The sequence below is a fragment of the Lepidochelys olivacea genome (assembly GCF_965140295.1).
Source record: "Lepidochelys olivacea isolate rLepOli2 genome assembly, chromosome: 2".
NCBI classification, from domain to species: domain Eukaryota; kingdom Metazoa; phylum Chordata; order Testudines; family Cheloniidae; genus Lepidochelys; species Lepidochelys olivacea.
The window spans coordinates 122,769,681-122,793,835 of record NC_140412.1 but is presented as its reverse complement, the minus strand read 5'-3'; the positions used below and the strand labels follow the sequence as shown (position 1 = coordinate 122,793,835).

At 44.8% G+C, this 24,155-nt stretch overlaps 1 protein-coding gene across 1 annotated transcript; it reads right to left on the bottom strand.

Moving 5' to 3' along the window:
• Positions 1-520: 520 nt before the first annotated feature.
• On the bottom strand, positions 521-22,178 carry LOC311516658 (MARVEL domain-containing protein 3-like). The gene is made up of 4 exons (XM_084620963.1): positions 22,025-22,178; positions 18,305-18,462; positions 13,977-14,146; positions 521-1,427 (listed from the first exon to the last, which is right to left on the bottom strand). The coding sequence occupies exons 2-4, from the start codon at positions 18,418-18,420 to the stop codon at positions 730-732; spliced, it is 984 nt and encodes a 327-aa protein (XP_084477089.1). The 5' UTR covers positions 18,421-18,462; positions 22,025-22,178; the 3' UTR covers positions 521-729.
• Between the last annotated feature and the right edge of the window lie 1,977 nt (positions 22,179-24,155).

The following is a 24,155-nucleotide window of genomic DNA, read 5'->3' as shown; positions in this document are numbered from 1 at the left end:
CAGGGTGTGTAAATGGGGGTCACTTTGGATAGATAGTGGGACTTGAAAGCCTTTCCCTAGATTAGGAGCATGGTAGCAGCCCAGGCAAGGGAGTCAAGTAGCAATTTAGGCCCTGATTCAGTGTGATACTTAGAAACATTCTTATCTTTGTTAGTAGACCTCACTGAAGTCAACAGGACTTACTCACAAACTTAGTTAGGCTTAAGTACCTTTCTGAATAGGGGCCTAAATCTATTAGCTGGAAGCGCTGATAGATTATTAACCTCTTATATGGGCTGGCAGCTGGAGGGGAAGAAGAAATGAAATTCCCACCCTCCTAGTTGGGGTTACATCTATACAAAGGAAACTTGAACAAAAATAATTCCCACCACCATTAACTAGTTCAGCTCCCCCAGTGTTAACATGCTGCTGGTGTTTACTAGAGTCAGTTGGATTGGCTCTGAGCAGGGTTGAACTATTGAAACAGTATATATTTTTACACTGAAAATAGACTGAAGTAATCGGTGCAACCATCTAAAATTAAAATTTATTGTGACAAAGTATACATTTTATTACATTCAGGACTTTTTAGTCCATCATAAAATCAACAATTAATGCTGTACATGTGTACATTATGCTCAGTATGATACAGATGGTCTGTACTAAAAAAAACCCTAAAAATATCAGATCTGGTGTCTGCCCATCACTGGAGTTTGCTCCCTGGCACTGCACTGAGTTCCATGACAGATTCTACACCAGTGTTGCTAAGGTCTGTGCATTGTGAGTGCTTTTGGGGCTTCTGTAGTCCTTTTGGTATTCTCTCTCTCTGTAGCTGTTCTCTAGGCTGTACTGAGTCCTGGTCATCTGGCTCCGAAAGGCCCGTACATTTCGAATGGTGAGTGCACAGATCACAGAACTTGGGAAGTACAAACAAGCAGCAACAATGCCAAACAGGCTGACAGCTGCATCACCCCCCTGAACCTCGCAGTTCATCCAGGTGTACCCACGGCGTGCATACAGTCTTTCCCTCTTCTTGCATGTGTCTGTGGAGTTCACCTGGATGATAAAGTGTAAGTAAAGGCCAACAGCTGCAATATACCCCATACAAGCCAGCATGTCAAAGGCACATTCTGCCACAAGCATCTTCACAGAGAGGCGATCAATGGGTTTTGCCCCAACGACAAGGAACAGGAGTGTAAATGCTGCTAATGTCAGGCTGAAGGCTACTCCCCCATACACACAAGGGGCTCTCATCTGGCTGAAATGCATGTCCAGGTCTCTCACTTCCTGGAACTCGGTTCCTTCAAATGGGCTGTAAAATGAACCAATGTTGAAAGAGCCCACTCCCAAACCTCCCATAGAAGTGAAGCCTGCAATAGCTGCCTGGGAGGCTCCAACACAGATCAGCACTAGAATGTTGACGGTAATTTCAACGAACTTCAAAATACCTGCAGGAAGAAAAGGGTGAATGAATTAAATATTGTATTTGTGTAAATGGCGGGGGCGGGGGGGAAGGGAACCAAGACATTTTAAACTACAGAGAGATCATATTGAGCTTTTCTCCTCAGGGGAGGCTACAGAAAAAGCCCTCCTTTCACTTTAATTAATGTATTTCAGAGCCTGAGCAAGATGGCTTTTTCTTCTTCTTTTTCTGTAATTTGATAGTGCACTTGATAAGTGGATCATGCAAGAAAAATTCATGAAGATTTTTAGTGTTGCTTGTGCTGTGATGAAGAAAAGGTAACAGCACCAACAGGTTGTATTTGGTACTCTAGCTGCTTGACACACAACCACACGGAATTGGAGTTGTCCATCTGAACAAAACTGTGAACAAGATTTTTTTAAAAATCTCCAAGCTCTTAGTGACTTTTTTGAAAAAATCAGGCCATTTACTGGATCCCTAAGTATGCATTTAGCAACCTTACTTAAGGAGCCTGTTTTTAAAAATGTTTGGCCTCTTATTTGCTGGATCTAATCTAAAGCAAACAGGGTTTTTAAAATCATATTTAAGGAGACACTTGTTCAACCCGTGTGCCTCAACTGACCTCCTTTTAAAGGGAAGTAAATCCTATGATTCTTGGCTTGTCTTACTTAACTCCCATTTTCAAAAGCTAAAACTGTATGAAAAAGTTCTTCTAGGCTGACCATCTTCCTCCTCTTGTTTAAAAATAAATAAATAAATAATGGCATGGACTTTAAGTAAAGGAACAGCATTTGGATAATTTGACTCTTGTTTGTCTGTCACAAAGTAACAAAAGTAAAGCTGAAGTTCTTCAATTTCAAACCGTCCACCGTTGCAATGGCAATTTTATGAAGAGATACCGTTTAACGTTTATCTTCCAATCCATCACCAAGCTAACAGGAAAAGGACCTTTTTGTAGAAAGGATTCCCAGACCCCTGCTTCTAGTAGTGGGCCATATATCTGTATTCTAAAAGTGTTTTAAAAATCAGAACTACATGTAACTTTTCCATAGCAAGGCTATAGGGGTTGATGGCTGTCCATCGGATATCCCTTCCTGGAGCATAACTGCATGTTAAGTGTATGCAATCCAACTGAATCCTGGCATTTCAAAAGGGCATTTTAATCAGCTGGTTGCTCCCCAATGCAAGATAAGTCATAAATATAACATGTAGCTCATCTTAAAGTGGCTTACAAAATATATCCACACAGCACAACTAATACCTTCATCCTGGTGTTTGGAAAGTGAGAACAGTTTGGGAGGAGAGAGAATTTTGCTCAAGATCACCAAGGCAAAACCTTGCTGTACAAGGAAGTGTAATAGGATTTTTAATGTCCATCCAGGGAAGACAGCTTTCATATCAAAGGTTAACACCCATACACAAGACTGCATAGAACTCAGTTTATCTATCTTGCAATGTTGAACTGTATGTCAGGCATTGAACCAGTACCTCTAGGGAATTCAGGTATTTCTGTCTTTGTTTAGATACTCTCCCACCTCTCAAAACATGGATAAAACAGGCCTGACCAAATAAAATGGCCTGTTTTTATTAAATCTACATTTTTTCTACTTACTAATTCAGTCTTTACTGTTTTGTCTTACTCCATTAAAAGGACTGTTTGTTTTTTCCTGAAAAAATGCTGTAGTTTGGATCCTGCTCACTTCAAGCACTGAGCCTCCTAAAATGTAAATAGCCTTAGAGGAAGAGACCGGACAGAATTTAAGTATTAATCTGATGTGGTGACATCACCTTAAACAATGAATTCAAGGTCTTGTAAAGTGCTGGTTCGAGCCAGTGATGCATGTAATACCACTGCTTTATTTAGGGTGTGATGTAGGGGCGGTATTTTAGATCTTACTGCATATTTTAAAATCTCCAGGATGGTAAAGGTGAAGTTGTGAAGAATTTTTTATGGGTCTAAGTAAATAATTATAATGTAGAATTTGAAAAATATTACATACTTTAGCGTAGTGTGTCTGCTTCTGTGCTGTGCAGAGCTACTCCTTCAATATGTATGTAGTAGTAATGATCGGCTCATTAACCACTAGAGGGCAGACTAAGCTTAGTAAACCTTTCATTGCAGTTAAATTTGAAGCTTCAGGAGGCCAAACCCGTAGCGTAGCAAACATGCTGCACCTCCTAACTTCTGAATGTAATTACTGAGTCTCTAAGGCTCTTCTTACCCCCCCCCCCCACAATTCTTTGCAGCAATAAGTGAATACAGGCTAAATGTAAGAAGCTTGCCAAAATGGTCCTGCATTTACTGGCCATTACAAAGTGGGACACAAATCGCAAGAAGCCTACAGACTTTCACTTTATGCTGCCAAATTCATCTGTGTTGCATTTCCCTGCTGTTATCTAGCCAGCTGCTCTCTGTTGCTGTCAGATCTGTATGAGCTTGCAAAGAAAGGAATGAAGCAGCACAACAAGGATTAGACTATGGAACATCCTTCCTCTTGCTAGGCTGTGTTGTTCTAGAAACCTTTGTTGCACTTTGGAAAGTGGGATTTCCTGGTGCAGAACCAACTGTGCTCTTCCAGGGTTTTTCAGACCTTTTCATTGAGCTGTACAATAGCATGAAAATTACTGAACCCAATCTACAATTTCCGGTGCCTGTAGCTTACTATGTAATTGCAATGGGCCTGATTCTGACCCACTGATTTCAGTGGGACTCCTCCTGGAGTAAGGTACTACAATATGAGTAAGGGTAGCAGATCTGGCCCTTGTCCAGCAGGAGAGGACATGGATTGAGGTCACTACATGTGTAACCATCTCTGACAGTAACAGGAGTTGCTTTATGGCAGGTTGTGAATTCTATTTCCACAAAGGCAAGAAATTCAGGTTAGACAGGTTTGTGTGTCTGTACGATTTTAACACTGAACTCCCACAATGCTGACTCTCTGAGGAATTTGGGCTCGGCTTCATGGAACCAAGTTCACTGTCCTTGAGTCAACAACACACGCAGTCTTCCAGTGACCCTCTACTTCCTAGTTACTTGCAATATATTCAGACTGACTGTAAAATGGCCAAATATCCACAGCTCTCCTAAATCAAAGAAAAAAAAAAATTCTGCTCCAGGGCAGAACAGGCAGCTGTGAATTACAGGGCTAGGTTTTGTCTAAGTAATAAACAGCTAAAGCAAACCTGAGGGGCAAATGGAGATTAGAACTCTGGATTAAGAGCCCTTCTCAGTCTGACTTCCTTCAAAGTATACACACTACATTGATCAGAGTACTCTATCCAAGCCCTGCACGGTTTCTCAGCCCCTCTTGTTCCTTCTCTGATCTCATTTATTGCTGCCTCCAAGAGAAACTCCCAAGCTGCTGCTCCTGCCACTGCCCTCCAGTTCCACCCAGGTAGGAGTTTGCTTATGTGAGGTACATTTTGTAAAATTTTCCCGTGGCAGCCACGCAGGTGCCTGTGCGATGGGCGCTCTAGTGTGCTCAGCCTACTGTCGGTTTCAACACCCCACGTCGGTTACACTGCGCAGGAGTCCATGGCCCTGTGGTGAGAATACCAGCTGATGCACCTTGTCCGAACAAGGGCTTGCAATATCACCAATACTTGCAGAGCTACACTATTCTGAACAATAAGAAAATATTACAAAAAATCCCCTATGTACACAAGGCTTGGTGTTTGCTCGTTTAAACCTAGTCTCCAACTTTCGGCACCAGTACAAGCAAGGGTGTAGATCAGAGGTGGGGAAACTACAGCCCGCGGGCCCCTCTTGCCGGGCCCCTGAGCTCCTGGCCCGGGAGGCTCGCCCCCGGTCCCTCCCCCACAGCCTCAGCATGCAGTTGCAGAGCCACGGCCTGACCTGGTGCTCTGGGCGGCTTGGCTGCAGCACTGCCAGCCACCAGCGCTCCAGGCATCACAGTAAGGGGGTAGGGAGCAGGGGGGGTTGGGGAGGGTGGTCAGGGTAGGGGGGTGTGGATAGGGGTCAGGGCGGCCAGAGGGTGGGGAACGGGGGCAGGGGGGGTAGTCAGGAAGGAGATGAGGGTTGGATGGGGCAGGGGTTCCAGGGGGCAAATCAGGAATGAGAGGGGGGTTGGATGAGGCGGCAGGGGGGCAGTCAGGGGACAGGGAGCAGGAAGTGGTGGATGGGGTAGGAGTCCTGGGGGGCCATCAGGGGATGGGGGGGTTGGATGGGGCAGGGGGCGAGAAGCAGTGGGGGGGGGCGGGTCAGATAGGAGGCGGGGGTTGGACCACACCTGGCTGTTTGGGGCAACACAGCCTCCCCTAACCAGCCCTCCATACAATTTTGGAAACCCAATGTAGCCCTCAGGCCAAAAAGTTTGCCCACTCCTGGTGTAGATGCAAGCCCTGATACTGTTGCTGAGGAATGAGCACTAAACATGCCAATTTAGTGGGTCTTGCCCCCCGTGCTCAGGCTCTAACTGATCACCATATAGATGGTCAGGAAGGAATTGTCCCCCAGGTCACATTGGCAGAAACCTGGGAGGAAGAGGTGTGGGGGAGAGGGAATGGGGGGTTTTGCCTTTCTCTGCAGCATGGGACACAAGTCATTTGTTGGTCTGAATTAGTGCAAGTGGTGGATTCTCTGTAACTTGAAGTCTTTAAATCAAGATTTGAGGACTTCAGTATCTCAGCCAGATGTTCTGGGTCTACCACAGGAGTGGGTGGGTGAGGTTCTGTATACTGTGATATGCGGGAGGTCAGACTAGGTGATCATGGTCATCCCTTTTGGCCTTAAAGTCTAAGCATGTGGTGCAGCTTGAGTATTTCCACATCAAGCAGCAAGGTCTCAGGTTTTGCCTAGAGTAGGATTTACAGGTGTGCTGTTAAGACATGCTAGCTAACTCCTTCTAATAGTCTAGTGTAAACAAAGCAGAGTTTAACTCATGCTAAGATGGTAGAGTTAAAGCCTGAGGCTTTGACATTCCACTTTACAGTCTATGCTGCCTAGTCTACTTTTCAGATTTCAGAGTAGCAGCCATGTTAGTCTGTATACGCAAAGAGAACGGGAGTACTTGTGGCACCTTAGAGACTAACAACTTTATTAGAGCATAAGCTTTCATGGGCTACAGCCCACTTCTTCGGATGCATAGAATGGAACATATAGTAAGAAGATATATATACACATACAGAGAAGGTGTAAGTTGCCCTAAAAACTGTAAGAGGTTAATTAATTAAGATGAGCTGTTTTCAGCAGGAGAAGAAAACTTTTGTAGTGATAATCAAGATGGCCCATTTAGACAGCTGACAAGAAGGTGTGAGGATACTTAACATAGGGAAATAGATTCAATATGTGTAATGACCCAGCCACTCCCAGTCTCTATTCAAACCCAAGTTATTAGTATCAAGTTCGCATATTAATTGAAGCTTCCAAAACAGACTCCAGTGAGAAACTTCTGAGCTTGAATGTTAGATGGGGTGGGATCTGAGTTACTACAGAGAATTCTTTCCTGGGTATCTGGCTGCTGAATCTTGCCCACATGCTCAGGGTTCAGCTGATCGCCATATTTCGGGTCAGGAAGGAATTTTCCTCCAGGGCAGATTGGAAGAGGCCCTGGGGGGTTTTCGCCTTCCTCTACAGTATGGGGGGCCCGGGTCACTTGCTGGAGGATTCTCTGCACCTTGAAGTCTTTAAACCATGATTTGAGGACTTCAATAGCTCAGACATAAGTGAGAGGTTTATTGCAAGAGTGGGTGGGTGAGATTCTGTGGCCTGCGTTGTGCAGGAGGTCAAACTAGATGGTCATAATGGTCCCTTCTGACCTTAATATCTATGAGTCTATGAACCTGGTAGGTCAGGGGTGGGAGAACTTTTTGGCCTGAGGGCCACATTAGGATTCCGAAATTGTATGGAGGGCATGGTAGGAAAGGCTGTGCCTTCCCAAACAGCCTGGCCCCTGCCGTCTATTTTCCCCCTCAAAACTCCTGACCCATCCAACCCCCCTGCTCCTTGTCTACTGACTGCCCCCCTGGATCTCCCCCCCCCCCCCATTCAACCCCCTCCTTCTCCCTGTCCCCTGACTGCCCCGACCCCTATCCACATCCCCGCCCCCTGACAGGACTCCCACGCCTGTCCAACACCCCCTGTTCCCCATCCCCTGACTGCCCCCTGGGACTCCCTGCCCCTTATCCAAGTCCCCCACTCCCCACCCCCTTACCAGGCCGCTGAGAGAACCAGGACCGGCAGCCATGCTGCTGCGCAGTCTTGAGCACCGGGGCAGGCCGGCGGCTCTCGCAGCCGCGCTGCCCGGCAGAAGCTCATGGCCCTGCCGCCCAGAGTGCTGGCGGCATGGCGAGCTGAGGCTGCAGGGGAGGAAGGACAGCTGGGGAGGGACTGGGAGCTAGCCTCCCCAGCCGGGAGCTCAAGGGCTGGACAGGAAGGTCCCATGGGCCACAGTTTGCCCACCTCTGTGGTAGGTTAAACAAAGATGTATTGTTGCAGTCTGTGGTGTAGAATGTGAAGACCGTTCTGAAAGCCTTAAAGGAAAATGACCCTTTTTTAACTTCAGAATAATCTTGGACTATCTCAACTAATGGTATTGAACTTTTTAAAAAAAATAAGATAACATTCATCATGAAAGCTAAAAAATATACAGGGTCTAAGCCAAAGCCCATGGAAGTCAACAGACTCTCCCTTGTGTTGCAAGGATCAAACAGTGTATCTTTTAATAGTACCCTTATTGAAAAGTTCTGTAGAATTTAATAATGTAACTGTTCTATATTTTAATGGCACTATTTATGCATAATGCAAAATTCGTGTAGAAGGTGTATCACTATTATGTAGGTTTTAGAGTAGTTTCTGCAGATGGATATTCAATTTCTGTTGAACCCTGATAGATTTTCCTTATGAAAGTTGGTAGGACTTTTTCATAAATCCTCATGAAATCTTGAACACACCCAGACCAGGTAAGTCTATAGCTCCCCTGTACCTGAAACTGAACTCTAGTTACTACTCCACCTAACCTCATCCCTTACATCATGTCCCGGAATACTTGTCACTTCCTCCCCTCCCCCGGCCTCTTCTTGGTTCTTTTTTCCTCCTCCTGTTTTTCACTTCTGTGAATTTTTTTTAAAACTTTGTGTTTTGCTCCTCTTTCCCTACTTGTCTGCCTACTCTGACCCTCACCTGAACAGTGTGTACTACTGTATTTGGGTTGGGCAGTATTCACTGGTGGCCCCGTAAGTGCCACGCTATATATGTGGTGGCTGAACTGAATGTGAAAACTTGGGCCAGTGAGCTACTGCATAAATCTGCAGCCCTGTGCACATGAACTGTTCCTGTGGCAGGCTCCATTAGGGGCTGTTATAAAAGCAGGGAAGAGAGAGAGGTCAGATGTGAATTGGTCAGCTCAAGGGTTAAATAGCTCAACAGCCCATTTTAAATTCCCTGAGCCAGAGAGTCTCCCTCATTTGAAACAGAGATTTTAAAAAAAGGAGGTTGGCTTTTGGTTTTTAAAGGTAACTTTTTAAAAAGGCCCGTATTCTGACAACATACATGCAATTGCAGAAGCAGGAGTCAAACAGTTCTACAAAGGACTCCGGATGTAGAACCACTCTTGCCAATAAACTGGTTGCACTCCACAGAGTAAAGTTACCGCTGAGGCTTGAGGCTTTACAGTCACCTCTGTGCTGCAGCAGCTGGATTGAGAGAGGACGGGGGAGATGGAAAGTTAAGAAAATCTGGCAGAAGAAAGGAGAGATTTTTTAAAAACACCAAGGGAAAGAAGGGACACGTCAGTGAAAGCAAAAACAGGTGAGGAGGATGAAGAGGAACAGAACGAAAGGGCAGACAGAGGAGAGGAGGTCATTATAAAAACAGGGGACGGGGTGGGAGGTAATGAAGGAAAAGAAAGCAGCAGACTTAGAAAGGTAACATTCTAAAAATAATTTAAAGCTGGATGCCTCCATATTGCAATAAAGTTGCATGTTCACGTGAGTGTGTTTTTGTGTTGTGCACCTTACGTGTACATATGCATGAGGTGTGATCCTGCTGCTATTGACATCAACAGCAAAAGTCCCGCTGTCTCTAATGGTGCAGGATCAGACCAATAGAAAACATACTATGTAAAAAAACCACCCACTCTGCAGTTCAGATGTTCCCTTTCCAGTGGTGCTCTTCTTTCTATGGATCTTGCTAAAACATCTCTAATGGGGTAATACTTAAAAAGCACTCAGGTTCCAGGAGGCAATGTAATGACAAAAATTAATAACTGAGCCTGGGAAGTTCAAGGGAGCCTAAGGGAGTTAGGTACCTAAATACCACTGAATTCAAATGGAATCCAGGTGCCTAACTCCTGACAGAGAAAAATTAGTCAAAATTTGGAAAATTACAAAATTTGATGTATCTGCTCTAGTCAGAAGAGAAGCAATAGCACTATCCTTTTAATATTTGTAAAATGTCCCTTGTTAGTGAAGATAACAATCTTGCTTAGAAGCCTCAAGTGACTCCTCCTGATATCCTGGTAATTCTCAAGTTCATATGCAGGGATTGTTCTATTCCCCACATCCGCCCTGCCCCAGAGACCATTTTCTCCCATAGGAACAGTTTTCCCATACTGCCAAGAACTTACTCCAAGTCCTACAGTTTGAAACTCATGCCTGTACTGCATCTGTGGCATACTTGGGACTTGCAGGACTGTCCAGGCAATACTGGTCCCTAAGTGATGGAGTGCTAGCGCGATATTAACTTCATGCTCCAGTACCACATAGCGCTAAGCAGTAGCTGCATCGTATGGACTGAGAGCAACATGGCAAATAACTTCAGGCCACTTGGGGGATCAGGACATCCTAACCTTTTTCATGGTTCTTGCCTGAGCTTATTCCAGGTCCTGCCTTCTACTTACTCTCTCCATCCACTATTTTCCCTGATACTTCCTACAAAAGTGGGAACGGCTTCTGAACACTTTCCCTATTTGCTGCTTCTGTGACTGCTTCAGGGACGAATTTAGTTTCAGATCAGTTTCATTCAACCCAAAACAAAACACTTTTTTGTTTTGATTTTGCGCTTTTTATCATTTAATGAAATTAAGAGAAATTTCAAAAGTAGTTACAAATGCTGTGTATTAGGTAAATTGTAAGTAACTATTGCAAAAAGTAGTTCCTTAATTTACAGTAAGTCTTCATTTAAGTGTCACCATCATTGTAAATTTTTCTTTCATATCCCCATATCAAATATGGGATTTTTAGAGGCACCATTACCTTGAAATCTAGTCAGTTAAAATACATCTCAAGGTGAATAATTTTTGGTGTTAACACTAGTCCCCCAAGATCCCCTACCAATCCTTGTGGGATAATCTCACTTTCCTATTTTTTTCAATGGTTTTCTCTCCTTCTCTGAAAGATCCTTGCAAATGGGGGAAACTGACTATACAGGGGAGGACAGTAAAGTTATATACACACACTGCTATTAAGTGCACAAGATTTATAACACAAAAGTAGTGAAGAGTACAGACTCTTCCAGTTATAGTGGCATTACATGTTACTTGTAACAACACCAGATAAAAAAAATCAGATATCTGATTTTTTTAAATAAAGTTGATAGTATCTCAAGTCAGTATAAATTAATATATAAAGGATTTTGTCTTTTTGAAACAGCTTTTTTTACATTTTTAGGTTGATTTAGCTGAGCATTTATTAATTGATTGTTTAATGTATATTGTCATCAAATACCAATATTGTAAAATAATTTGTCAGTGGCTAATTCTATTATATAGTTTTTTGCTGCACCAAATCCATTGGTTTGTCAAGCCTTCAACGCTTTTCCCCAAAAATTACACTGGGAGTAATTAGTCATTAGTTCCTAGAGCAGTACCATCCTCTCACAGGCGGTGCTAGTTTGAATACCAATGATATCTAAAATTGAGGCAGGTAAATGTGATTGGAAGAATGGGATACACAGGTAATAACAGATCTTGCCTTACTCAGTATTAATATAGTTAGCTACCATAGTTTGTTCACATAATTGTATTAATTCACATTTTGACTATTGTACTTGACAGAATAATAAAAGCAATATGAAACAGATCTTGATACAGATGCATTGCTCTGATAGGTTTTATATTTTAATAAAGTAAGAGGGGCACGGTTTTGTCTTGATACATAATGCAATATCTGTATGGACTATTTTAGCATCACAAGAAACAGTATTTCTCTGCAATAATTTTTATAATTTATGAATTTTAAGAAACTTTTGGAATTAGATACATTTGTTTTGCACAATATTTTTCATTTGACAGCTGGAAAGAGGCGAACAGATAAAGGTGGCTTGAAAAGGTCAAAGGGATGATATAGTTCAGGAAAATTATTGTGACTGCAAACCATAAGTCTTGAAAATGTGTAATATCTAGGGGGTGAAAGATAAAAATGTAATAGGAAAAGGCTTGCATTTCCAAAAACAAAAGTTTAAGGAAAGGAAGAGCCCCATCCTGCAAAAAAAAAAAAAAAAAAAGAAAAAAAGAAAAACCAGGTGAGAGAAAAATTAAATTTTTTTAAGAGGATCCTCTTGTGTGCCTTGCTCCTACCTACATGTTAGAAATAGAATGTATGGATTTACTATTCTTATTTCTTCTGTCTCCCTCCACAGAGTGCTTTAAAGAGAAAAATCTGAAAACTTAAGTGGCATCAAATGTTAGGGGAAAAGTCAGTTTTAGGTGGTAGCTTTCTTTTATTAACTCCAGTACTGGGTTGTTTTTTTTTAAACAATGAACACAAAAGGAGGAGAGAGAACAGTAAGCGATGGAAAAATGCAGTTCCTTTCTCTAGTGCTTGGAGAAGGCCATAGCACAAACCAATTGGCCTCTTCTAGGCCCCCATTTTAATCCCCTGTCTCTGAGTAGGTTGCCAACTTTGACTGACTGAATTCCTGGCCGTTTTGTCACCTGACATTATCTTTAATTAAAGATTCATCTTTAATTCCTGGAGACTCCAGGACAATCCTGGAGGACTGGAAACCATAGCTCTGAGGGAAAAAAAATCTCTCTCATCTGAGCAAGGCAAAGATCTTGAGAGATCTGGTCATTTGGGAATCTTTTTGCTGTGACTAGTTTGGCAAGCCAAGTGTGCAAGGATTAGCCTGGTCATGGCTGGCTAAACAAAATAGAAGACAGAGGAATAAGGTGAGAGTAGAAAGTAAAACAATAGGATAGCAGGAGCTCTCAATTCACACATTAGGTCAGGGGACTCAAACACGTGGCCTGCATGCGGCCCACAGAGTTATTTCCTGCGACCGGCCATAGCTCCCTTCAACCCCCCCCAAGTGCGCCATGTCCCTGTTTTTCCACCTACCTCCCAGCACTTCCTGCCACCAAACAGCTGTTTGGCTGCACTTAGGACTTTCCAGGGGGGAGAAGCGGGGACACAAGGCACTCAGGGGAGGAGTTGGGGAAGGGGTTGGGATAGGGGTGGAGCAGGGCAGGGCCTCATGGAAGGGGTGGAGTGGGGGCAGGGCTGGGAGCAGGAGGGGCTTTTGTAACTTTGTATGAAAAGGTGTCAGTGATGTGACCCTCGGGCCAATGTACTAGTCCTCATGTGACCCTTGTTGTGAATTGAGTTTGAGATCCCTGCATTAGGTGTTGCTCAGGAAACAGCCGTGGAGAAGATGTTATTTGGCTCCCTGTTCTGGTCTGAGCAGCGCTTATTTCAGAATCGGGGAAAAGAGTGTTCAGCTGTGTGGTGCTAATTTCCTGAATCTGAACATGTGATGGTGGATAATTCATGTGGTAAGAATACCTCAGTTTCTAGATATTCCACAGAAAATGTCTAAAGGGAGCAGCAACACCCCCAGAGAGAAACGGACTATCGTAAAACAGAAAGATGCCAGTTCTGCTTGTCTGACGAGAACAGGAGCAATGAGGCTTATTCCAGACCAACCAAGCTGCGTATATTTATCATTAAATCCGTATATGGCTAGATTCATCAGGAGACTTAGGTGCCTAGAAAATCACTGGATTCACAAAACCCGAGTTTAGCTCCTAGGCTCCCTATACAACAAGCTCTCCTGTTGAAGCTGTTCCACTGTGGATAAATACTTAAGTCATTGGAGCAGGAGGACTGGCCCCTGGGTGCTCTACTTACCAGGCTGTACAGTCACTCATACTTGCTCTGGCTCTCTATCTTGGGCCCAATGATTCAGAGTGATTCCTTAACGCAAAATTCCATGTTTTAAGGCGGCATATAAAGGCGTAGGGGCCTAAAAATGCAAATAGGTGCCTTGAGCAATTTACAAAAGCATCTAAGCAACCTAGAGGCCTAACTCCCATTGAAAGTCAGTGGGAGTTTGGTGCCAAACTCAGGTACTTTTGAGAATCTGACTAGGGGCCTATTTGCATCTTCAGGCATATCTTTGTAAATCTGGCCCATAGACATTTAATAAGACCAATACCTGAATGGCAGCTATGCCATTCATGAATTAGTCTCCCTGGACGTTGTTATTCAGTCCCCTCCCTCTTTTGTCCCTCAGCCTGAGTTTGTTGTGTTTATGAATCAGGATGTCTGATTGAAACAAGGACATAAATCTGTGAAGAGACACATGGAAGGTAAGCCAAAATAAAAATCCACATACCTCTCCTTGAGCATAGGTTATTACATTTCTCTGAAAAGGTCTCTTTCTCAGGATTATAATGTGATGGTGAATCGATATATTCATGAGTTGATAGTGTGTTTTTTTGGTACAGGTCTGAATTAGCAGTAGAAGCTCTCGAGTGTTGGTTGCCAGGAATCCCTTGTGTTGATCTGAAAATGGGGTAGGATTAAAGGATTATCTATAGGAGACAGCACAGTCTAATATTTTTGGACAAGTGCATCAAAAGAGTATTAGTTTTAGTTTCTGGAATTTTTGCTAACTGACTTGCTTCACTGCTATGAGTGATCGATCCCTTTTGTTTACAGACATTTGATCAAATGAGATCTGTTTGCAAGAGTGTTCGTGAAATGTATCACCTGCTTGCACAAATAAATATTCACAATGTTTTGTGAATATTACACCGATTTTGAAAAACTTTAATTATTCACATCATAAGTCCATTCAACTATTGCTAATGCTTTTGTGTAATTTGCAAAAAGAAAAGAGGAAGTGGGTGGAACTCTGTTTCTGAATACCAGTGATCACTCATCTGCCATGACAAGCAAATACTCAATTACCAGCCCATGGACAAACCAGAGGCTGAAGTTTTCTGTAACATTTGCACATTACAAATAAATCTGTAAATAAGCACCACCAATTTGTGGATAAGCAATGTATCTCATGCATATTTGCAATTTACTGCATTTCACAATGATTCTTTTACAAGAATACAAAAGCATGGCATTAAAACCAGAATATAAAATATTTCATGACAGTAACATTGTATCTACTCACATTCTCCTTTTTACAATTTTACAAGGTCTGGTACGATCTAGTCTCTCCCCCTTTCTCTGAACTCCTTTCCAATTTAAGAATATCTTCCTGTACTACAGCAATGAATGCAATATTCCAGCTGTGGTAGCACCAGTGTCAATGCGTATGATTACCGCCTTTCTGCTTGCGTATCCAAAATGGCGCTGGCCATTTTGTTGCCTTATCATACTGTAAACTCATCTATGAATAATGCTTTTCTACCATTTATGGTGGACTAGGAAACTATACCCCATCCTAGCAGATATTGGCCTGACTTCATTCATTTCCTCAGCTGGACTACAGCAATGCAGTACGCTGGGGCACGAAACCATTAGTCCTTAGTTTAGTCCAGCTAGTTCAGTATATCTCCTCAGTAACCTAAGCTATTATTAATACACCTGTCTGCCACTTTTCCCATAGAATAGCAAGTTCCAGGTCTTAGTTCTTTATCTTCAAGGATCAAAATGGCTTGGACCCAGGAGAACTAAAAGATTTCCTGAAGCTCTGGTATGAGGACAGTGGTCAACAACTCCACCCCTCTGTCACAACAGAACTTACATTCCCCCCACCCCCCCTTTGTGATAGAATCTGTGCAGGAGACAGCTTTCTTGGGGGCAGGTTTGAAACTGTAGAACAAATCCCTGCAGGAACTAAGGATCATCACAAGAATTCCCAAGGGAAGTAAGGATTATCACAAGCCTCACACCTTCTGCTCTAAGTGGAAAGCATGCTTCTCTGACCTGTGTTCTCTAATGTACAGACATAGAAGCGTGAACATAAGCCCTATCAAACCAAAACACAATGCTTCCCTACAACTAAAACACAGTCCTCCCTCAAGGAGGATGAGAGAATGGACTTCATGTGACCGATATTGCACATATTTCAGTGCACTACTGAAAGGCTCTCCACCACTATAGTTATGAGGATGGAATAAAAAACTGTATAGAACAGAACATGTCTAATATGGTGTCTTATTACTCTTAGATTCCCTTCAGCATTATTACGTCAAAATTTCTCCTTCCAACTGAACATCTGTCTGAGATTACTTATCCACAGGTCTATTAGCCTGCATTTTTCCTCAACTGAATTTAGTTTCATTTTCTGATCTCTAGGTTCTTTTACATTTCTCTGTCCTCCTAAAACTCCATGAATTTAACGTAATCCACAAATATCAGTTAACCTGGATGTGTAAGCAAAAGCATCTTCACTCTCTAGAGAATTAAGTGATTTTTCACTCTAGTTCTTTAACTTTAATCAAAAATTTTCTGACTTTTGTCCTGGATCTTGGGGAGCTGCCTGACAAACTAAACTGTTTATAAAATCTCTCAGCTAACTCGAAAGCAATCCCTTTAATATTTCTGATACTGTGCTACTTGCCAGGAATGTTGATATTCAAAAAGAGAGAGTGATACAAGTTCCAAACGAAATATAGCCTTTCTGATACTTTTGTAATTTTCTAGCAGTTTCTTTTCCTGTCCACCGTGCTCCCATTCTTCTCTGTGGGTTGGATTCTCAGTCTGGACTACATGTCCATTGATGCAACACTTTCTCCCATCTTGGTGAGGGGAGGTGGTGTGTTTATTATAGGACTCTATGGCCATGGGGCATCATGGGAAATATAGCCTGGCCAGAAAGCTAAACCCACAGAGAAGAGTGGGATCACAACTACACTCCCCTGATGCACTGAAATGTCATTTTGTATCAAAGTATTTTGCTTTTCAGATGAAAACCGTTTCCTTCCCAATTTTCCACATCCTTTCAAAAATTGTCAGTGGTACAGTAAGTTCATCAGCAAATTTTCTTAATATCTTAAAATTCACATCAGCTGGACCGGGTGATTATTTTAAAGACGGCTGCTACCCTGAAACCTATATTCTTTACCTATTTTATTCCCTCTCCTCTTTACCATCAGTTACAGGGATTGTCTTGTTGGAATATTTTTTTCCTCCCTGTTAAATATAGATTTTAAAGACTTCAGTATTTCAGCCTTTTTAAACCATAATTACAATCATTCTGCTCCCCTGCATCCTCCCCTTTTTATTTTTTTAATGGTCCTGAAAATTCATTGTCTCCTCCTCTGTCAAATGCAGAAGAATAAGCCAGGCTGCACCCCAGTATGGTCTAGGCTGGAAGGGCTGGACAGGGAGAGCGCAAAACATGCCAGTTTCTGAAGCCACCCCAAACTTCTAGATTAGCTAGGGTTGCCAGGCGTCTGGTTTTTGACCGGAATGCCGGATCAAAAAGGGACCCTGGCGATGCTGGTCAGCATCACTGACCAGGCCATTAAAAGTCCAGGTGGCAGCACAGCGGGGCTAAGGCAGACTCCCTGCCTGCCCTGGCTCCATGCGGCTCCTGGAAGTGGCCAACATGTCCCTGTGGCCCCTAGGTGCAGGGGTGGCTGGGGAGGCTTTGCACACTGCCCTCACCCCAAGTGCCAGCTCCACAGCTACCATTGGCTGGGAACCAAGGCCAATGGGAGCTGTGAGGGTGGTACTTGCAGGTGAGGGCAGTTCACAGAGCCCCCTAACCATCCCTCTGCCTAGGAGCTGCAGAGATGTGCCTGCAGCCCTCACCCCCTCCTGCATCCCAAACCACTCATCCCTGGCCTCACCCCAGAGCTCGCACTCCCAGCTGGAGCCCTCACCCCCTGCCCCAGCCTGGAGCACCCTCCTGCACCCCTCATCCCTAGTCCCACCCCAGAGCCCACCCCCCCACCGGAGCCCACACCCTGAACCCCTCATTTCTGGCCGCATCCCCAGCAGGAGCCTGCACCCCAACCCAGTGCCACAGCCTGGTGAAAATGAGTAAGTGAGCAAGGGTTGGGGAGAGCGAGCGATGGAGGGAGTGGGGGATGGAGTCAGCAGGGGGCAACGGTGTTCAGTTTTCTGCAGTCAGAAAGTTGGCAACCCTACCATTAGCTGCTTCACATGTTGCACCACATCTACTGCAGACATTGAGGCCTTGCTGACACACTAACACTGGTTTACTAAAGAGTGACTACATATGTTTACAGTAGTTTATTTTGGTTTAGCTTAAACCTGTTCCTAGTTGAAAAAAGTGTTCACTCAGCCTTAGCATCTGTTCAATTAAACGGCATCTTCAGTTAAACCAGTGCAACTCTGCATGTAGACAAGCCTGCTCCAATTGTCACCTCTGGGAAGACCAGGCCATGACCCCCCTCCTTGGTCATATGACCCAGCCACATCTTCTCATGCCCACAACTCAGCTCTTCCCATCTTCCTTCTCCACCTCCATGACTCAGCCTCACCGCCTTCCTTTCCTGCCAGCCCACATGACCTAGTTCTCCCTCAACATAGTTCTTTAGTCAAAGAATGTTTAATTAGACTCCTTAAAACGTCCAACAGCAAAATAATTCCGTCACAGTTCTGAATGTGGCATATTCACATTTCTGAATTTCAAAGCTGAATATGTCTTTCCTGGTATTGTAATAACCACAACATGAATGTAAAACAAACAAGCTCCGCACCCCATAGTGAGGGACAAAGGAGACATACCTTCCATTGAATGGGTATGGCTTTTTAGCTCTTCTCTCCTCATGGTGTCTGTCAGATCTGTGGCTCTCATAATATTGGTGCTGCTTATTGAGGTGAGGTGTCTCAGCATCAGCCATCTTGTTTTTCACATGTATTTCTTCTTGCTGAACTCTTCTGAGCTAGAGAGATAAAACCAATTCAGTTTATAGTTCTAATTACTCATTGACCAGCATTTACACAAAATGATCACCTCTGAATTAGTTAGGATTTCAGTAAAGTGATTGAGAAGTACAGTGTTGGGGAAGGGAGGGGAGGGTAAGGAAGCTGTCCTTAGTCCATGAGTAAGATGTAGCTTCTCAACAAGGAAGTAAGTTCCCCTCCTTTTACTTTTCCATTGCCAAGTAACTTTGACTTTTCTGCGTTCAACAGTACAGGTATTTAAACAGATTTTTCTTCTCTCCTAGCCTGAGTACAAGGACAATGCATATCGTCCTCCTGTGTTCTTATATAAAGCATATCTCAAGACTCCTGTAATGGTGTCTTTTTGTATAAGACATTAAGCATAGGAAATGCACACCTACCTATTTAGGTCTGCATTGTGTGCATATGTGGTTCTCCCTGACTTTACTAGGAGCCATGTACATCTGAGAGCAAAATTTATCCCTGCTAGTATGTTTAAGGAGAGAACACAAATGCCCTTTAAAGGGAGGATTATAGTTCTGTCTATAGCACGGGTAGGCAAACTTTTTGGCCCGAGACCACGTCTAGGTATAGAAACTGTATGGCGGGCCATGAATGCTCACAAAATTGGGGTTGGGGTGTGGGAGAGGGTGAGGGCTCTGGGGTGGGGCCAGGAATGAGTTCAGGGTGTGGGAGGGGGCTCCGGACTGGGGGGGGGGGTTGGGACACGGGGGGGTGTGTGTGTGCGGGCTCTGGGGTGAAGCTGGAGATGAGGGGTTGGGGTGCAGAACGGTTCTCTGGTCTGGGACCAAGGGGCTCAGAGGGCAGGAGGGGGATCAGGGCTGGGGTTGGGGCACAGGAGGGGTTCAGGGGTGCAGGCTCCAAGTGGCACTTACCTCAAGCAGCTCCCAGAAGCAGTGGCTTGTCCCCTCTCTGGCTCCTATGTGGAGATATGGCCAGGTAGCTCTGTGCGCTGCCCCATCCGCAGGTGCCACCTCTGCAACTCCCATTGGCTGCTGTTCTTGGCCAATGGGAGCTGCAGAGCCAGCGCTTGGGGCGGGGGCAACATACGGAGCCCCCTGGCTGCCCCTAAGCGTAGGAGCTGGAGGGGGGACACGCCACTGCTTCCAGGAGCCATGTGGCAAGCCCCAGACCCTGATCCCTGGTGGGAGCTCAAGGACCAGATTAAAACATCTGAAGGGCCAGATGTGGACCCTGGGCCGCAGTTTGCCCACCCTGGTCTATAGCTTGTGCTTCAACCTAGGCTATGTGCCCAGACACGCGTGCCCCCCCCTCCCAAAAAACCCAAACTATTAACATGGGATAAGATTGAGAGTACATTATCCTCAGTTATTTAGGGTAAAATACATTAGAGGTTGTCATAAATATAAAGGGAAGGGTAACCACCTTTCTGTATACAATGCTATAAAATCCCTCCTGGCCAGAGGCAAAGTCCTTTTACCTGTAAGGGGTTAAGAAGCTCAAGTAACGTGGCTGGCACCTGACCCAAAATGACCAATGAGGGGACAAGATACTTTCAAATCTGGAGGGAGGGAAAAGGCTTTTGTCTGTCTGTGTGATACCTTTGCCGGGAACAGATCAGGAAGCAAGCCCTCCAACTCCTGTAAAGTTAGTAAGTAATCTAACTAGAAAATGCTTTAGGTTTTCTTTGTTTTGGCTTGTGAATTTCGCTGTGCTGGAGGAAATGTGTATTCTTGTTTTTGTGTCTTTTTGTAACTTAAGGTTTTGCCTAGAGAGATTTTCTATGTTTTAAATTTGACTGCCTGTGAGATTATCTTCCATTCTAATCTTACAGAGTTGTTCTTTTATCTTTTTTTAAGAATCTGATTGGGGTTTTTAGCATTCCTAAAAACCCGAGGTTGGTCTGTGCTCATCTTCTTTATTCTCAAGCCTCCCCAGGAAAGGGGGTGTAAGGATTTGGGGGGATATTTTGAGGAAATAAGAACTCCAAGTGGTCCTTTCCCTGATTATTTGTTAAATTGCTTGGTGGTGGCAGCATTTACCAAGGGCAAACACTTTGTGCCTTGGCAAGGGCAAACACTTTGTGCCTTGGCAAGGGCAAACACTTTGTGCCTTGGCAAGGGCAAACACTTTGTGCCTTGGGGAAGTTTTAACCTAAGCTGGTAGAAATAAGCTTAGAAGGTCTTTCATGTGGGTCCCCATACCTGTACCCTAGCATTCATAGTGGGGAAGGAACCCTGACAGAGGTGGTGTAATTATCCTCCAACAATCAATGTTATAAATTTAGGAAATTCAAATGTAAGGTTAACGTTAAAAGGAATCCCAAGGTGTTAAGGTTGTTTACATGTAATAACCACATAGTTCCATGCCTTAACTCAGCTGTGTAGGGATACCATGTAACAACCAAACAATTGTGATTAATGCATAAATATTTCTAGACCCAAATTAGATGTAACTGATTTGTAAAAATGTCCCCTCTATCCTCCCCTCCCTCATTTTTCCCCTGGTGGTGGCAGTGAAGGGAGGAGTTAAGGTTGTATGGCTGACAAATGGGGAACCACCATCTTCCCTGAAGGCAGGGAACGGCTTCACTTCCATTTTTCTCAAAGGAATGCTATGACCATTTTGACAGTGGGCCACTGTCTTTCCTGAGAGCAGCTTGTGGCCTCACTTTCATTGAGAACAAAAGGAGATTGCAGCTAATTTGAAAGATGGGCCCTTTGTGAAATTCTTTGCTGAAGGAGACAGTTATAAAGTGGCAAAAAATGACCACAGTTTCTTCTAATGTAGCCAATCCATGAGATTTCAATGACTTTTAATTATTAAAAGTTTTCATTAGTCCATTAAGATTACGCAGGCTCTGTGTACACACTCAGAATGATAAATTTAAAGTTCTCACTTTAAAATTAGTTTTGTCCAACTAATTAACTTGTGTACGTGTACAGGCTCAGAATATTCATTCTGTACTCTGCCTCAGTGCTGTAGTTTTGGGGCGCATATACCGTGCCTGAATCCTTAGCTGTGGAACTACAGTACCCTACTATCCTAACGTGCCCTAGTTCCCAGCTCTGCCCATTTCTGACTGTGTGATCTGGGGACAGTTGACTTATATTTCTCGGCTCTTTAATTTCCTTACCTGCAAAAGGGATAGACTAATTTTCACATCTACCCTAGTCTAAAATTTCAACCCCATGAGCCCCCTCTGAAGAGGAAAATGCCCCACACCCATTAGCTCGGTCCTCTGGGAAAATCAGGTGCTTAGTAAACAAAAAACACAAAAACAGCAGGTGCAGGACTTCGAAAGGGTCACACCTATCTCTTCCCCCACCAGCAGGGGCCACTCTCAGAGAGAGTCCAACCCAGCCCCAGCTCCTCTGGCATGAGGCCCCCCGCCCCTAAAATCCCCACCATGTAAGACCCCGGCCATGCTCTAGTCCACAAAAACCCCAGCCTCTAGATCCCTGGCTGCACAGTCTCCTTCCCCGAGAAAATCCAGACCGCGCCCCATGCACTTTTCCCGACCCTCCCCACGATCTCTCTCCCATTCCCCTCTTTAAAAAAGTCTTTAAAGCTCCTCACTTGTCCGGCGCCGGCGGCGGCAGCACCCAGGGCCTGTGAGCGAGAGGTTTTAGCTGAAGTTTCCCCCCTGGCTGCTCCCCCGGGTCTCCCTGTTTTCCACTCCAAGCCAGTGGAGCTGCATTTCCTTGTGTGTGCGAGGCAGGGGGCGGGGGAGGACGAGTCTCACAGGTGGAGGACAGGTCACCGCCCCTCCCCGCGGCTCCCCGCTCTCGCCGAGGCTGGAGCTTGCTCAGCGGGGGAGTTTCGCCTCACACCCCGCTGGCTTCGCGGCCTGCGCGAGGGGCCGGCGACGCGCGGCTCTGCAGCCGGGGAGCTCGCCGCGGAGGCCAAAGGGTGGGTAGTGAGGGGGAGACCAGGCAACCTGAGATCGGGCGGCCGGGGGGGGGGGGGGGGACGTTGTTAATCTCCCCGGGAAAGCAGGAGTCGAACAGCACCCTACCCGTGCAATGTGCTGCGACCCAGGAATTAGGACACAAGTGGCTGTAACCCGGCTGCTTAATTAGGGTGTAGGGCCGCCTGAATTGATATTTATACTTTCGCTCTCTAATATGTGTGCAGCGTTTTGGGGCTGTTGCTGTGTAGTGATATTTATGCCAAGTAGGTGGGGATGTTCCTTTATTTTTCTCAGCAGTAACTATTGGGGGGCTGGACGGGACATGACAACATGGCAGGCCTCAGAGCCGGCAGCAATTAATTCCCTGTTTTTTACCCCCAGCTCCAGCCCCTACTGTTTTGCACATTTAAACAGTATCTTTTGGGGGCAGTGGGGTCTCAACCAGGGGTACATGTACCCCTAGGGCAGGGGTGGCCACCCTGCGGCTCCGGAGCCACATGCGGCTCTTCAGAAGTGAATATGCGGCTCCTTGTAATAGGCACCGACTCCGGGGCTGGAGCTACAGGCGCCAACTTTCCAATGTGCCCGGGGGGTGCTCGCTGCTCAACCCCTGGCTCTGCCACAGGCCCTGCCCCCTTGCTGCCCCTCAGAGCCTCCTGCATGCCATGCCATGAAAGAGCCGATCGGGGAGGTGCGGGGAGGGAGGGGGAGGCACTGATCAGCACGGCTGCCGGTGGGCAGGAGCTGATGAGGGGCTGCTAACGTATTACTGTGGCCCTTTGGCAATGTACATTAGTAAATTCTGGCTCCTTCTCAGGCTCAGGTTGGCCACCCCTGCCCTAGGGGTACGCAGAGGTCTTTCAGGGGGTACAGCAACTCATTTAGATATTTGCTTAGTTTTACAACATGCTAGATAAAAAGCACCAGCGCGTCAATACAAACTAAAATTTCATACAGTGACTTATTTATACCGCTCTATATATTATACATTGACATGTAAGTACAATATTTATATTCCAATTGGTTTACTTTATACCTATATTGTGAAAATGAGAAAGTAAGTGATTTTTCAGTAACAGTGTGCTGTAACTACTTTGTATTCTTATGTCTGATTTTGCAAGCAAGTAGTTTTTAAGTGAAGTGAAACTTGGGGGTACGCAAGACCAATCACACTCCTGAAAGGGGTACAGTAATCTGAAAGGTTAAGAAAAGCCACTGCTTTGGATTTCTAAGCAGAGCAGGGGAACAGATAAGTGAGACAAAGGCACAACCAATGACAGCACGGGTTCTGAAACTGGGGTCGTGACCCCTCAGGGGGTCACAAGGTTATTATGTGGGGGGTCACAAGCTGTCAGCCTCCACCCCAACCCCAGCTTTGCCTCCAGCATTTATAATGGTGTTAAATATATAAAAAAGTGTTTTTAATTTATAAGGGAGGGTTGCACTCAGAAGCTTGCTGTGTGAAAGGGGTCACTGGTACAAAAGTTTAAGAACCACTGAATTATAGCCACACAATTAGCCAGTGCCCTATCCCCTTAAAAGTGAAGGCTGAGTGGAATAAAGTAGTAAACAGGAGGGAGAGAGATTGAGTAGTGAGATACTGATGCAGACCCTGGGACAAAGGGATGATGCAGCCTGATAGGCAGTACTGCCAACATAAATCCTCTCTGACATCTGTATGAGACTCAAAGTGGGTGAGAACAAAAACAATGAGTAGTCCTTGTGGCACCTTAGAGACTAACAAATTTATTTGGGCATAAGCTTTCGTGGGCTAAAACCCACTTCATCAGATGCATG